The sequence below is a fragment of the Aquarana catesbeiana genome, linkage group LG11 (assembly GCF_042186555.1).
Source record: "Aquarana catesbeiana isolate 2022-GZ linkage group LG11, ASM4218655v1, whole genome shotgun sequence".
Lineage (NCBI taxonomy): Eukaryota > Metazoa > Chordata > Amphibia > Anura > Ranidae > Aquarana > Aquarana catesbeiana.
This window is the reverse complement of record NC_133334.1, coordinates 233,249,763-233,267,029: the sequence shown is the minus strand read 5'-3', so window position 1 is coordinate 233,267,029 and position 17,267 is coordinate 233,249,763. Positions and strand designations below refer to the sequence as shown.

The window sequence follows — 17,267 nt, the reverse complement described above, 5'->3', positions numbered from 1 at the left end:
TCCACTCAACTTCTTTGGTCGACCATGGCGAGGCCTGTTCTGAGTGAAACCTGTCCTGTTTAACCGCTCTATGGTCTTGGCCACCGCGCTGCAGCTCAGTTCCAGGGTCTTGGCAATCTTCTTATAGCTTAGGCCATCTTTATGTAGAGCAACAATTGTTTTTTTTCAGATCCTCTGAGAGTTCTTTGCCATGAGGTGCCATGTTGAACTTCCAGTGACCAGTATGAGAGAGTGAGAGCAATAACACCAAATTTAACACACCTGCTCCCCATTCACACCTGAGACCTTGTAACACTAACGAGTCACATGACACCGGGGAGGGAAAATGGCTAATGGGGCCCAATTTGGACATTTTCACTTAGGGGTGTACTCACTTTTGTTGCCAGTGGTTTAGATATTAATGGCTGTGTGTTGAGTTATTTTGAGGGGACATCAAATTTACACTGTTATACAAGCTGTACACTCACTAGTTTACATTGTAGTAAAGTGTCATTTCTTCAGTGTTGTCACATGAAAAGATATAATAAAATATTTACAAAAATGTGAGGGTTGTACTCAATTTTGTGAGATACTGTATGTGTTTTTCAGCCAGTGCATTTTTGGAAAGGGTCAGGGACTCTTTTCCCGCAGCAAATTGCATTTTGCGTGTAATAGATTTCAATGAAGTCGCACCAGAAACGCAAGTTTTGTGTTTTTGATGCATTTTGTGTTTTTTTTCCCCTTTTAAAAACACTGTATACAGCTGAGTACAAAAAAAGAAATTGGCGGCAAAAAAATTTGTGAAAAACACAGCGTGTCCATTTTTTTTTTATTTTGGCGTGGTGTTCCCTAGACATGTGCACAGCCAAAAAAAATTCGTTCATTTTCGTTTTCGTTTCATTAGTTTATTATTTTTTTCGTTTTTCGGGTCATTCGTTATGATTGCGATTCGTAAATTCGTTCATTCGTAAATTCGTAAATGCGTTCATTCGTACATTCGAACATTGGTAATTCGAACATTCGTAATTCGAACATTCGTAATTCGAACATTCGTTCATTCGTACATTCGTACATTTTTACATTTGTACATTTGTACATTCGTACATTCGTAAAATCGTACATTTGTAAATTCGAAAATTCGGAAATTTGTAAATTCGAAGTTTGAAAAACCAAAAACCCCGAAAATTCAAAAATCTGAAATAGTAACTAACTATTAAATTATAGGTATTGTAATTTCCTTTCAAACTTGACTGTCAGTGAACGTAACAAATACAAATTTATCCGAAGTTACGAATTATCCAAAATTAAGGCTGCATTTAAACAAATGGAACGGAACAAATTAATAATAAATAATAATAAAACATTGTTATTATTATTATTGTTATTTATTATTATTAATTCATTACGTTCCATTCCGTTTTTTCGGATCATTCATAACTTCGGATAAATTTGTATGTGTTACGTTCACTAACAGCCAAATTTAAAAGGAAATTACAATACCTATAAATTCAAAGTTACTAGTAATTACTAATAGTTAAGTTATTATTAGTTAACTATTATTTCAGATTTCCGAATTTTCGAATTTACAAATTTACGAATTCACTAATTTACTAATGTACGAATGCACGAATGCACGAATGTAAATTGCGAATGTACGAATGTACGAATGTAAATTGCGAATGTACGAATGTTCGAATGTACGAATGTACGAATGTAAAATGCGAATGTACGAATGTTCGAATGCCCGAATTTACGAATGTCCAATTTTATCGAATTTACGAATATTCGGAAAAAATTCGTTAAACGGGTTTTCGTTAATTCGGATATTCCCGAATTAACGAATTTGTCGAAATTCGTTAAAAAACGAATTCGTAACGAAACGAATTGCACATGCCTAGTGTTCCCTTTGGCATGGATTTAGAAGGGAACCCCACGCCAAAATTAAAAAAAATGGCGTGGTGTTCCCTTTGGCATAGATTTAGAAGGGAACCCCACGCCAAAATAAAAAAAAATAGCATGGGGTCCCCCCCAAATCCATACCAGACCCTTATGCGTTGCATGCTGGGGAACCCCGCTGACAGCTGTTGACTCATCGGTTGTTGAGGCTTCCCGGCCCGCTCCTTAGCACACCAGCTATATACAGTGTTTTTAAAGAGAAACAAAAATCACAAAATGCATAGAAACTGCATGCAACGCTTCAAAAATGCAAAACGTACCTGAAAAACCCAGCAACCGCATAGATGTGAACCTAGACCCAATTCATGATCTTGGCATGCCACTGTACTGTATTCAAAGAGAAATCTCAGGTTCAACCGATAATAAAAGCCTGCCGGCAGCCAATCAGAAGCCCAGGCTGTGACAGGAGGAACCCTTTGTGTTTCCACAGCCATAGCATGTACGCAGCAGCAGAGCAGGCTTAACAGTTCCTGGGCCCCCATTCTTAGGTAAGGACCACCAGTATAATATATATTATCCCCTAGTATGTTCATTAAATAATAATAAATATATAGTATATTTATTATATATACAACACTGAAGAAATGACACTTTGCTACAATGTAAAGTAGTGAGTGTACAGGTTGTATAACAGTGTATATTTGCTGTCCCCTCAAAATAACGCAACACAGCCATTAATGTCTAAACCGCTAGCAACAAAAGTGAGTACACCCCTAAGTGAACATGTCCAAATTGGGCCCAATTAGCCATTTTCCCTTCTTGGTGTCATGTGACTCGTTAGTGTTACAAGGTCTCAGGTGTGAATGGGGAGCAGGTGTGTTAAATTTGATGTTATCGCTCTCACTCTCTCATACTGGTCACTGGAAGTTCAACATGGCACCTCATGGCAAAGAACTCTGAGGATCTGAAAAAAAGAATTGTTGCTCTACATAAAGATGGCCTAGGCTATAAGAAGATTGCTAAGACCCTGAAACTGAGCTCCAGCACGGTGGCCAAGACCATACAGTGTTTTTTTCAGGACAGGTTCTACTCAGAACAGGCCTCGCCATGGTTGGCCAAAGAAGTTGAGTGGACGTGCTCAGTGTCATATACAGAGGTTGTCTTTGGGAAATAGATGTATGAGTGGGCCAGCAGTGCTGCAGAGGTTGAAGGGGTGGGGGGTCAGCCTGTTAATACTCAGACCATACACCGCACACTGCATCAAATTGGTCTGCATGGCTGTCCTCCCAGAAGGAAGCCTCTTCTAAAAATGATGCACAAGAAATCCTGCAAACAGTTTGCTGAAGACAAGCAGACTAAGGACATGGATTACTAGAACCATGTCTGTGGTCTGATGACACCAAGATAAATTTATTTGGTTCAGATGGTGTCAAGCGTGTGTGGCGGCAACCAGGTGAGGAGTACAAAGACAAGTGTGTCTTGCCTACATTCAAGCATGGTGGTGGGAGTGTCATGGTCTGGGGCTGCATGAGTGCTGCCAGCACTGGGGAGCTACAGTTCATTGAGGGCACCATGAATGCCAACAGAGCATGATCCCCTCCCTTAGGAGACTGGGCCACAGGGCAGTATTCCAACATGATAATGACCCCCAAACACACCTCCAAGACCACCACTGCCTTGCTAAAGAAGCTGAGGGTAAAGGTGATGGACTGGCCAAGCATGTCTCCAGACTTAAAATCTATTGAGCATCTCTGAGGCATCCTCAATCGGAAGGTGGAGGAGCGCTGCGCAAGGTCTCTAACATCCACCAGCTCTGTGATGTCGACATGGAGGAGTGGAAGAGGACTTCAGTGGCAACCTGTCTGTGTTGAGCTATTTTGAGGGGACAGCAGATTTACACTGTTATACAAGCTGTACACTCACTACTTTACATTGTAGCAAAGTGTCATTTCTTCAGTGTCGTCACATGAAAAGATAAAATATTTACCAAAAAGTGAAGGGTGCACTCACTTTTGTGAGATACTGTATAAATGAATAATCCTAAAATGTACCATAAGGGTTTAATACTGTACTAGTGGAAGGGACTCAGGGAGTGCTAAAAGACCACAGGTTAGGGGGTGCAAATTACTTGCGTTGCTGCGGGCGCTGGCATTAGGCTTCATTCACATCTGCACATTCCTTTCCTTGCTAAGGCTCCATTCACACCTTGGTGTTCCGTTTTGTGGGTGATTCTGCCTGCGATTTGGAAACGCCACAAATTGTGGGACACCCTTGCAATCCCTGCTATTTTGAATGGCACCAAAACACAGCAGTTCCGCCCGCCAGGGGCGTTGCTAGGTCTGCAAATGATCTGGGGCTAGAGCCCATAGCAGCAGTCACCAACCTTTTTGCATGCCCGCGGGGGATGCAAACTTGCCACGTGCCACTTGCCACATCTCCTGTCACCAGATGCAGTGTGTCACTTGCCACCGTCACCTGCCACCATTTGCAGATTGTCACTTGCCACATCTCCTACCACCAGTTGCAGATTGTCACTTGCCACGTCTCCTACCACCATTTGCAGATTGTCACTTGCCACGTCACCTGCCACCATTTGCAGATTGTCACTTGCCACGTCTCCTGGCTCCATTTGCAGATTGCCACATCTCCTGCCACCATTTGCAGATTGTCACTTGCCACATTTCCTGCCACCATTTGCAGATTGTCACTTGCCATGTCACCGGCCACCAGATGTGAGTTGTCACTTGCCAACTCATGTGGATTGTCACTTGCCATGCCAGCCAGTGCCACCAAATGTGCATTGACGCTGCATCGGTGGCAGCCTGACAGCACTGGTCCATTTAGTGAGGGCAGGAGAACGGTGATGCGGGGCGGGCAGTGAGAGATGATGTCATCTCGCTGTTCCCCGCCACACCTCCGACATTGAAGCAAGGGGGTCTGGCTGCAAAGTGGAGCTCCACAATGACAGGAAGCACATGACCTCCACTGTGCTGTGAGGGTGGAGGAGTGCTGATGTGTGACGGGCAGTGAGAGATGATGTCATCTCTCTGCTGTTCGCCACACCTCACTCCCAAATTGAAGATGCCTGGCTGTGAAGAGCGCTGATGTGGAGCGGGCGAAGAGAGATGTCATCTCTGCTCATCTGCCCGCTCGCTTCTCTCCTCTGCCTCTCTCATGCAGCTAACCCGCCTGCCGCTGGTTAGGCAGTGACCCTGCAGCAAGAGACTCGGGGCTTTGGACCCCAGATTCGGGGCTATAGCCCCAATAGCCACCCCCTAGCAACGCCCCTGGCGCCCGCAAACCGGAATGCCAAGGTGTGAATGGAACCTAATGGTACCCCAATTGTTGCCAACAGCAAAAAAAATGTAAAAAATATGTGATAAAATACATAGTAAAAAAACACACAAAGCTCATTGCCAGAAAAGGTTCAGGAACTTCTTTGGTGTGTTTTGGCCACCCTATTCAAATGAATAGGCTTCCCTATGTGTGTCACACGAAAACGTGCACAAAGGTGTGAAAAAAATGCGCGTTCGTGTGTGTACATTTGCTTAACGTGCCTCCATTGTGGATGAAGGAGCAACAGAGACACCTTTGGACAGCAGCATTGTCAGTTTGGGGGAGGGGAATGTTAGATATGCCAGCAGACTTAGATGCACTAACATTAAAGCCAAACTCCAGCTAACACTTTTTAAGCAGTTACAGCAAGTTTTTTTTCCTTTTGGGATATCTAATCATTGTAGGCACCCCCGTCAGTGGTAAATGGTTTGTCTCAATCCTCAAACTGCATCTGCAGGAGAGCTTGTTCTGATGAAAAACAACAGACTTACTGGCCAGATCACCAGGTGACAATAAAAGAAAGCCTAAGAAAAGAGAATGAGTGCATGAATCACCTCTAAGAAACGGAAAGCTGCAGTATAGTAAATGTTTGCTTTTGGGTTTAATACCACTTTAAGTCTTCCTTACATATTTTTGAAGCAACAAAGTACACATTTGTAAATTTATTCAAACCTGACATTTTTCTAAATGCAACTTCTGTGCATGTGTTTGCTGTGTTGGAGCCTTTGTAATAACCATATCTCTGGTGTTCATTATTTAGATAGTGAAGTTTGATATTGTTACAAAGGAAATGCTAGAATGGACTGATGACATGTGCTGGCCTGCTGAACCTTTGTTTGTACCACATCCAGATGCCAAAGAAGAAGATGATGGTGAGTTTCAGTTGGTTTCATCCTACTACTTTTAGGCCCCTTTCACACGACAAGCCCGCTCGGATCCGCATGTCCATTTTTCAGGCAGATCCTATCGGGCCATCTATTGACTCCAAGGAGAGACGGAAGTCAGCGGAGATGTGTCCACTGACACCCGTCTGCCATCCGATCCGCTAAAAAACAGACGTTACAAAGACATTCTGAATGTAAGGCCTCTTTCACACGGGGCAGATCAGTCATGATCCGCCCCGTGAACATCCGCTGGCTCAGCGGGGATAGCTCCGCCGATCCCCGCTGAGCAGGAAGATGACAGGTGCATCGCTGCACACTGTGCAGCGACGGACCTGTCAGAGCGCCGCTCTCCCCTATGGGGGGATCGGATGATGACGGTCCGTAGTGTCCGTCGTCATCCGATCCGATCCGAAAACGGATGGAAAAGTAGGTTTTTCCTCCGTTACACTTTTCGGATCGGAGCGGGTCGGATGTCAGCGGACATGTCACCGCTGACATCCGACGCTCCATAGGGATGACTGTATGTCCGTTTTTCATCCGAAAACGGAAGGATGAAAAACGGACATACGGATCGTCCATGTGAAAGAGCCCAAAGTCTGTAACAAACATAGGCAATTTACACCCAACTTTTTTGTGAAAGTTGCAGTTCTAGTGTTCATTTATACCTATGCATTGTAATGCATAGATTTTACTACACATCAATACACATACTCAGGTTAGTCATTGATTTGAATGGTGCTAGTTCTCATCTGTTTGACATTACAGTTTTTTTGATGCATCAATGCACTTTGAAGGATCTAATGACAATGGCATCACAATTAAAATGCATGCTTATTAACCACTTCAGCCCTGGAAGATTTGGCTGCTGAATGACCAGGCCATTTTTTGCGATTCGGCACTGCGTCACTTTAACTGTCAATGCGTGCGACACTGCACCCAAACAAAATTGATGTCCTTTTTTTTTCCCACAAATAGAGCTTTCTTTTGGTGGTATTTGATCGCCTCTGCGGCTTTTATTTTTTGTGCTATAAACAAAAAAAGAGTGACAATTTTGAAGAAAAACACAATATTTTGTACTTTTTGGTATAATAAATATCCCCATTTTTTTTTAAAAAAAGCACATTTTTTCTCAGTTTAGGCCGATATGTATTCTTCTACATATTTTTGTTAAAAAAAATTGCAATAAGCGTATATTGGTTTGCGCAAAAGTTATAGCGTCTACAAAATAGGGGATAGATTTATAGCATTTTTATTATTTTTTTTACTAGTAATGGCGGCGATCTGCGACATTATGGCGGACATATCGGACACTTTTGACACATTTTTTGGACCACTGGCATTTATACAGTGATCAGTGCTAAAAAATGCACTGATTACTGTAAAAATGTCAATGGCAGGGAAGGGGTTAACACTAGGGGACGATCAAGGGGTTAATTGTGTTCCCTGCTACGTGTTGCTAACTGAAGGGGGAGGGGACTGACTAGAGGAAGTGACAGATCATGGTTCCTAGCTAATAGGAACACACGATCTGTCACTCCTCTTAGAACAGGGAAGTGTGTGTTTATACACACTCGTCTCTGTTCTGTCTCTCGTGCTCGCAATCGCTTGTGGCCAGAGGTCATCGTGACCGTCTGCCACGAGCATCGGCACCCCCCTGCTATCGCCGACGTATAGCTATGCCGCAGTAAAATGACAGGAGCTGGTTGGCAAGCGGTTAAAAAGGCACACAAAACACATGCCAACATGCAGTGCTGGGATAAGGTCATCTAGAGCCCAGAACGAACATGCCAAACTGTATCCCCCCCAAGATGTATGAGCATTATATGTCAGGAAAAATCCCTCCCCCCCCCGAAAAAAAAATCTAATCTGCATGCGTGCCCCCTAAGCATAAATCCACCTCCTAGGACAAATACACCCCCCTGCTGAAATCACCCTCCCAGCACAAATCTTTACCCCCACCCCCTCTCAAATCCTCACTCGCCGCAAAAAATCCCTGCACAAATCAATCCCCTCACCCAAAAAAATCACTCCTCTTAGCACAAATCCTCCACCACACAAATTTCCCCTCCCAGTAAACATCCTCGCACTCCAAATCCCCCCTCCCAGCACAAATTCCCCCCATCCACCCTACTAGCAAAACCCCCCAACCCCCCCCCCCCCCCCCCCCAATTTTCCATCGTAGCTAAAATCCCCTCCACCATATCACCTCTTCTAGCAAAAAAACAAAAACAAAGTTGTGATTTGGGGGATATTGTGTTGGGAGGGGGGGAAGAGGATTTGTGCTAGAAGGGGGTTCTAGCACAAATCCTCTTCCCCCCTCCCAACACAAATTTCCCCAAATCACAACTTATAGCTACCTCCAACCCCCCCATATTCCCCCTCCCAACAAAAATCCCCTCCCCCCAATCTTCTTGTGGCACCCCCACCTCTCATGATACCACAGTGACCAGGGCAGCCGCCTCTCCTGCCCACCCCTTTTCCCAGCCCTGCTAATATGCACATAAAGCTGTGACTCTAACCTTCGTGAACCCACTGGTCAGAATGGTCTTTAAAGTCCACACTACAGCAGCAACAGACAATACAACTTCATTGAAATACATGTTCCTCTCAACCTTTTTCTTTAGGGTCCTTTTCACACTGGGGCGGTTTGCAGGCGCTATTGCGCTAATAATAGCGCCTGCAAACCGACCCGAAAGTGGCACTGCTTTAATTCCAGTGTGAAAGCCCCGATGGCTTTCACACTGGAGCAGAGCGCTAGCAGGACGGGAAAAAAAGTCCTGCTAGCAGCATCTTCGGAGCGGTGAAGGAGCGGAGTGTATACCGCTCCTTCACCGCTCCTGCCCATTGAAATCAGTAGGATGGCGCGGCAATACCGCCGGCAAAGCGCCTCTGCAGAGGCGCTTTGCGGTGGTTTTAACCCTTTCTCGGCCACTAGCAGGGGGATAAAACCGCCCCGCTAGCGGCCGCATACCGACGGTAAAGCGCCGCTAACAATAGCGGCGCTTTACCGCCGACGCCGCCCCCGCCCCAGTGTGAAAGGGCCCTTAAAGTGTTTTACTTGTTCAGAGCTAAAATGGTCTGTAGAGACAGCTGCAATTATATGAAAATCTCACCTATTACAGTATAGATAGAGTTTGCCCCAGCCCTTCCACTTTGTGATCCCCCCCTACTGCTCCTTTAAAGATGATGAAAACTTAACCATTAAAATCTCAATGGTTTTGCACAGAGCGCCCCCCAGCCTCCTCTTCTGGGGTCCCATGCTTTCTCTCTGGGCTCCTCCTCTTCTTCGTGTGCCCCCATAGTAAGCCACTTGCTGTGGGGGCACTCATGTGGACACAATCCCAAGCCAAACTATGTATATCTATTAACACACACAGCGTGACTCAATGCTGCCCCCCGCTGTGTGCTCACAGAATTTGAATGACAGCAGCAGGAGCCAATGGCTATTGCTGCTGCCTCTGTGAGTAGAGAAATAGGAGAGAGCCACTGCATATGGGCACAGCGCTGGATCAAGATAGGATACAAGTAAGTATAAAGGGGTTGTGGGGGTCGATACAAACTCTGGGTCATTTTTTACCTTGACCCAAACTAAATTTACAGGTGCCGCTCAAGGCTCCACCGGGTCCTCTTATGTAGCAACTGCTTGGAGTGCAGACAAGGACAGAGCTCGTCCCAGCTCTAAACATCTAAGGGAAAACTTCCAGGACTTTTCCCTTTTCAAGTACATTTTTTACCTTATTCCAAGTAATGCATTAAGGTAAAAAATGTCCGGGCTTTAGAAACACTTTAAGTTATCAACCACCAACCTTAAAGTGATACTAAAGGAAAATTAAAAAAAATAACAAACATATCATACTTACCTGCTTTTTGCAATGGTTTTGCACAGAGCAGCCCTGATCCTCATCTTTTCAGGTCACCGCCAGCGCTCTGGACCGCCGCCGCTGAGTGCCCTAAAGCAAGCTGCTTGCTCATGGGGGCACTCGTGCATGCTTGTTCCTGAGCCCTCCCTCAGCCCCGCCCCCTGCTCCCTCCTCACTGGCTGTGATTGAATGCTGCTGTGTCTGAGCCAATGAGGCAGGACAGAGCCAGGAGCACAGCTACTGTTGTGCACATCATTGGATCGAGATTGACCTCAATAAGTATTAGGGGGGCTGGGGGGCTGGGGGGCTGCTGCACTCAGGTTTATTACCTTCATGCATAGAATGCATGAACCTTCAGCCTTTAGAGCAGGGGTCGGCAACCTATGGCCCGTGGGCCGCACTAGGCTCGCCTCGACTAAATGTCCGGCCCATCAGTGCATGTGATGAATTTGCTAAGAAGCCTCTCGGCTATTATCCCAAGCAATGGGAGCGGACATTGGATCTTGGTTCTAGTAACCCAGAAGCGATGTCATGACATCACTTCCGGTTTACAGAAGACTTAAAGGTGCCAAATTTTAAAAAAAGGACAGCTTTCAAAACAGCCAAACTTGGTGTTTTGAATGCTTTTAAGTGCAAAGGAGGGATTTGGGGTCTAATAGACCACAGCAACCTGGTGAGGAATGTAAAGTGGGAGGGGCTGGAGGAGACCCTATCTCCTGATTTCGGCATAGGTGTCACTGCTACGAGACACCACAAAGTCGGAGGCACAGTGAGTAACACTACCTGTGATTATAGTTGCCATTAAAAGTCCCCACTACAGATCAGCAGATGACCTTGATCAAGAGCACCTAAGTTGGCTGATGAGAACTCCCCCCAGCACTGCCACTCATTCCATCCCCCCCCCAAGGAGTAAGAGAAGGAATAAAAATAGAGAATACATGGAAGGGAGAGGAAAAGAGGGCGGGGGGGGGGGGGGACAAAGAAAAAGGGAGAGAAAGAATAACAGAAAGAACAAGAAAGAAGGCTAGATAAAGGGATGGGGGGAAAAAAACAAGAAATTAAGATAGAGAGAGAGATAAAAGGGAAATAAAGAAGAACAAAGAGGGAGGGGTACATCCTAAAATGTACCATAAGGGGTTTTAATACTGGACGAGTGGAAGGGACTCGGGGAGCGCAAATTACTTGCCTTGGGTGCTGACAACCCACGCTATGAAAATAATTTTACTGTTAGGGGTCCCCACAACTTGGGAAATTTTATCAAGGGGTCACGGGACTAGAGAGGTTGAGAAGCACTGGCCTAGGTGTTTTAAGGTGCCAGAGAACATGGAGTGGATAACCACCAACCTGATGAAGAAACTCTAAAAATATATGGACATATCAGTAAGAGTTAATTATAAATAAAAACCTAAATTCTCCAGGAATTACTACTCGTCTATAGACAAGTTCAAAAGGAGATTGGATACATCTCTAAGTTGAAAATCCTCCAGTATGTCTTCCCTGTCTATATAGGGTTGCAGTAAAAGCTAATATGTAATTTACCACCTGCAACAAATACTTATATTTGTAATATAATGATATATTCATTTTATCATTGCAGGAGTTATATTATCTTCTATTGTGTGTTCCGATCCCAAAAAATCCCCATTCCTACTCGTACTGGATGCCAAAACATTCAAAGAAATAGGCCGTGCCAGCATCAATGCCGACATGCACCTGGACCTGCATGGAATCTTCATCCCACACAATAACTGAACTGCGACCCAACAAGCTAATCATTCTACACTGGGAAATCTCAGCAATCAATATCAACAATATTTCAGCAGACCTGAAAGGAAAAAAGTTGAAGAACCACCAAAATATAGGAACCAAAACATTCTAAAGTTCTATAAGTGACCAGCATCATGGCCTATAGTGACCATGGCTGATAAGTAAATTTAATATGTGGCACATAATTCAAGATGCCGAGGTTCAGCTTCTGTTATTTGTGTTTCTCAGTTCCTCCTGTGCTCCATTTACAGCTTGTATTAGTACTGGATGCCATAAGGTGTAAGGTAAGGTGATGCAAATCTGCCGCAGATAATAAAGAACCACAGCACAGTTGGCATATAGACAGTCAAGAAGAAAAAGTATTTTCTCTTGCCTGACACTGTTGAGAATGATAATATTAGAAAAAGGATAACTGAAAGAGATACCAGTTAATTATTTACATTTAATTAAAAGCTGTGATGGCTCCCAGCGCATGCTGGGAGTTTGGTCCACAGATGTGAATTTTTAATTTTAAGTTTTTATAAATAATTTTCTATAATTCACAGTTCAATTTGATCTGTGTGCTTTCATAGGTGTATATATATGTGTGTATGTATATATACATATATATATATATATATATATATATATATATATATACTGTATATTTACATCAATGATGAAGTTTAAAACCTGTGAACGTTAAAATCAGTGATAAAAAAAGGGCAATGTCTATGTCTAGAAATCAGGAGTGTAAAGCGTCTTTCTTAGAGGATAAAGGATCAAAGTTCAATACATGCTGGAGAGATTCTTTTAAGTCATGGAGATTTTATTGTCAAAATCTCCATCCTTGAGCTCCCAGGTCCAGCCTTGTGCTACATTTATCGATGTGCGGTAAATGCTAACAATGAACGTCTTTTTTTTGCTCCCTGTTGGTCTGTATATCTGTTCGATAAGTGCAAAAAATGCCTGTTCATCATATCAGAAATTAGGAAGTCTTCTGTTTCTGGTGCACACTTCCTAAAAATCTCAGGGAGTCTAATCAGCCCTAATTCTTATCTTGGACCACAGAACAATAAGGGGACTATGTATAAAACATCTGTTTGGCAGATGTGTTAAGTATTCACACAAGCACCACAAATGTTTGCCATAGTGTTTGCATTATAACCACTCAAGACCAGGCCTTTTCTGACACTTTTTGTTTACATGTAACAATTAGGGTTGCCACCTGATCGGGATTTACCCGGACAGTTCGGGTTTGGAATCATGCGTCTGGGTTTCAGACTGCCTGAAACCCGGACACATTATTCAGACTGGACTATGGCTTCCCAGAAGGGTTGCTGGCTGCAGTTGTCTAAGCTGAGAGTGTGTGTTACATTTTCTTTCATGCTGCCCAAAGCCAGCACTAACAATCTCCCCCCCCACACACACATAGACTGGAGAGGAGAGAGGGCTTGATCTGCAGCTTTTCCTCCTGCCCCTACCGCTCTGTGTCTGCACTCCAATTCCTGGGGCTGTGCCTCAGAAAAGGAGAGTGGGGGCTGGAAATTTGAAGTCCAGCAGCCTCAGATACATCTGGATGAGAGGTGCTGACTGCCAAGGGGTGAGTGAGATCACCATCCATCCCTGTCTGTGACTGAAATCTCTCCCCTTCTCCTGCCTCTGAGTAAGTACACTAAGGTAAATCAGGGTTCTCAGAACACCCCTTACATCAGAGTTCCCCTTTACACCAGAGTCCACAGTGTTCCCCCTTACATCAGAGTTCTTTCCGTACATCAGAGTTCTCAGTATTCCCCCTTAAATCAGGGTTCACAGAGCATCCCTTATGTTAGAGTCCCCAGAGTTCTCCCTTACATCAGAGTCTGCAGAGTTCCCCCTTACAGTGAAAGGGAACTCTGCGAGTTCAGATGTAAAAAGGGAACTCTGTGGACTCTGATGTAAAGGGGGACTTGTTATTAATTTCATATGATTAGAAATTGTATTTATTAGCAAAATATATGTATAAAAAAAATTGCTGTGCGTGGCTAAAGTGTTCGGGTTTTACTTGAAGAAAAGGTGGCAACCCTAGTAACAATCAGTATTTTTTACCAGAAATTTTTTTAGAATTTACCATGTCTTTATGGACCTTGCTTTGTGTAAAGGCAGGTGTCCCAATACCTTTAGTAATATTGTGTAGATTTAAAACACTGTCTGTCCTATTAAAGGGTTAGAGGTTTAGGGGATAGACTTCCTGCATTACAGACTTGGGACAGACTCACTTTAATTGTTGAAAAAAAAATTAGGCATATAAATGGGAAGACATAAAAAACACATAATGGGGTTTTCTCAAATTTGACTGCAAAAGTGGAGTGGAGAGAGTTATTTTTGCTGGCATACAGCAGAAACTGAAATCTTACATTTACTCAGACTGACCTTCTATTTTTGCCTCATTTTGCCTACTCAGGGAAAGAATGGCTTCATTCTAACAGAGCTGGAGGCCTGGAGATACCTTCCAGCCTACTAGAATATCCGCTGCTATAGTAAACTCACTGTCACTACACTGCAAGTCTTAAACTTTATTATATGTATTTTTATTGCTGTAAAAACAATCAGATGTATATATATGTTATATTTTTTTAAATAAATGTTAAATATTTGAAACATTAAATTGGAAATGTGGGTTTTTATCAACCACTAGCACTGTGAGAATTGAGCAATTTCAGGTTAAAATAAACTTGTTTGAAAAGAATGGAAGCTGCCATTGCTAATCTTCTGATCACGTTCTTGCGTTAAGTACACACCTCTGCACTCCCTGCAACCTCTCAAACACCCCTTTTCCTCCCTCTAACCAAACCTTATGATCTTCACACTCTCCATGTATCCAATCCCCTAACTTAGTTTAACCTTCGAACCACTTGTCCAAAATGTTGACAGAACCTCTTTTTTTCCACTTGAGAAACAAACTGTAGCTGAAAAACTGATCCATACATTTGTGTTCTCCCGACTTGACTACTGCAATGCTCTACTTTTTTCTTCAATCGATTTTTATTGAAATTTTACAGGTAAATACAGATAACAATGTGAACATTGTACGTCGTGAAACAACGTTGTACAAATAATAAGAACGAGAGAAACCGGTTTATATCCAACAGATTATTTGATATGTAGCTTAAGACGGATTTTTAATATCAACGGTCTTCTTACCTGCCCCGACACCCCAGACGGGAGCACTTTTGTGTCGCAGGAGGAGAGAAGACCTGATGTGAAAAGGTTTGGTGTTGGTATTAACCCTTATAACCTGTATATCAAAACATTCATATATTTATAAAGATACTAGAACTGTGTGTAATCTACATATTGCTCGGTCAAGAAAGTAGTAGAACAGATTTGGGGGTGTCACAATACTGACGCAACTTTAGACCAGTTTGCCCAGGGACTCCAAGTTTCTCGGATCTTTGCGGCCTGACCATTGCTGGCAGACAATATTGTTTCATAGCTGTAGTGTAGGTTTACTAGGTCAATAGTATGGGCAATGGTTGGGACCTTTTCTGACTTCCAAAGTCTTGTTATATTAGGTCTGGAGGCCAATAGTATGTGGGTTGTAACATGTCTGAAGAGATGAGGTATTTCTTCAATTCTTAAATTTAACACCGCAAGCTCGGGTGAAGGGAGTACTGTGTGCTTGGCTATGGTTGATATGAGTTTGAAGGTGTTATCCCAGTATGTCTGGATAGAGGGGCATGAGCAGAATGTATGAATCATGTCTCCTTTAGATGATTCACATCTCTAACATGTGTTGGGGGCTTGGGGGTTGAAGGATGCTAACTTAGCAGGCGTTAAATACCACCGCAGCGAGATTTTCTGTGTGAGTTCCCAGAGGGCTGAGAATTTTGTGGCTCTATAGATGGCTTTTAGTGTGTATTGCCATTGTTCATCTGAGTAAGAGTGTGTCAAATCAGATCGCCATTGGTAGTGTGTGGGCAGCAGGGGCTTTGCTAGGGGGTGGCTTTTGGGGCTATAGCCCCGAATCTGGGGCCCATAGCCCAGAGTCTCTTGTCGCATGGTCCCTGTCTAACCAGCGGGTCGCGGCTGCTGCGGCGGGTGGGCTAGCTGCATGTGAAAGAGGCGAGCAGAAGTGAGCAGGCGACGAGCAGAGATGACATCTCTCTCCGCCCGCTCCACATCAGCGCTCTTCACAGCCGCTCTCCTGCTCTCACTAAATGGACCAGTGCTGTCAGCCTGCCACCAATGCAGTGTCAATGCATTGGTGGCACTGGCTGGCATGGCAGGTGACAATCCACATCAGTTGGCAAGTGACAACCCACATCTGGTGGCCGCACTGGCCGGTGACGTGGCAAGTGACAATCTGAAAACGGTGGCAGGAGATGTGGCAAGTGACAATCTGCAAATGGTGGCAGGTAGACATGTGCACAGCCAAAAAATTTGCTCATTTTCGTTTTCGTTTCATTAGTTTATTATTTTTTTTCGTTTTTTTTCGGGTCATTCGTTATGATCGCGATTTGTAAATTCGTTCATTCGTAAATTCGTAAATGCGTTCATTCGTACATTCGTAAATTCGAACATTCGTTCATTCGTACATTCGTTCATTCGTACATTCGTACATCTTTACATTTGTACATTCGTAAATTCGTAAAATCGCACATTTGTAAATTAGAAAATTCGGAAATTTGTAAATTTGAAGTTTGAAAATCCAAAAACCCGAAAATTCAAAAATCTGAAATAGTAACTAACTATTAAATTATAGGTATTGTAATTTCCTTTTAAATTTGACTGTCAGTGAACGTAACAAATACGAATTTATCCGAAGTTACGAATTATCCAAAACGAATGCTGCATCTAAACAAACGGAACAAATTAATAATAAATAATAATAATAATAAAACGTTGTTATTATTGTTATTTATTATTATTAATTCATTACGTTCCATTCCGTTTTTTCGGATCATTCATAACTTTGGATGAATTTGTATGTGTTACGTTCACTAACAGCCGAATTTGAAGGAGATTACAATACCTATAATTTAAAAGTTACTAGTAATTACTAATAGTTAAGTTATTATTAGTTAACTATTATTTCAGATTTCCGAATTTTCAAATTTACAAATTTCCGAATCCACTAATTTACTAATGTGCGAATGTACGAATGTACATTCGTAAATTGCGAATGTACGAATGCCCGAATTTACGAATGTCCAATTTTATCGAATTTACGTATATTCGGAAAAAAAACGTTAAACGGGTTTTCGTTAATTCGGATATTCATGAATTAAAGAATTTGTCGAAATTCGTTAAAAAACTAATTCGGAACGAAACGAATTGCACATGCCTAGTGGCAGGAGATGTGGCAATCTGCAAATGGTGGCAGATGACGTGGCAAATGACAATCCACATCTGGTGGCAGGCTACATGGCAAGTGACAATCCACATCTAGTTGAAAGTAACACGCTGCATCTGATGACAGGCGAAGGTGGCAAGTGACACGCCCAGGGCTCCCACTGATTCTGCATTATGGTGAGTTGAACCACTTCATTATATAGTAGAATGTAACAATAGAAATAATGCACTT

At 43.1% G+C, this 17,267-nt stretch overlaps 1 protein-coding gene across 1 annotated transcript in view; it reads left to right on the top strand.

Annotated features, from left to right (window-relative positions):
• BCO1 (beta-carotene oxygenase 1) overlaps positions 1 to 14,348 on the top strand; it is a 57,564-nt gene extending 43,216 nt beyond the window's left edge. Inside the window, exons 10-11 of the mRNA XM_073605503.1 lie at positions 5,972 to 6,083; positions 11,553 to 14,348. Coding sequence (XP_073461604.1) covers positions 5,972 to 6,083; positions 11,553 to 11,707 — 267 coding nt within the window. The 3' untranslated portion in view covers positions 11,708 to 14,348. The remainder of the gene's footprint in view (positions 1 to 5,971; positions 6,084 to 11,552) is intronic.
• Positions 14,349 to 17,267: the final 2,919 nt, after the last annotated feature.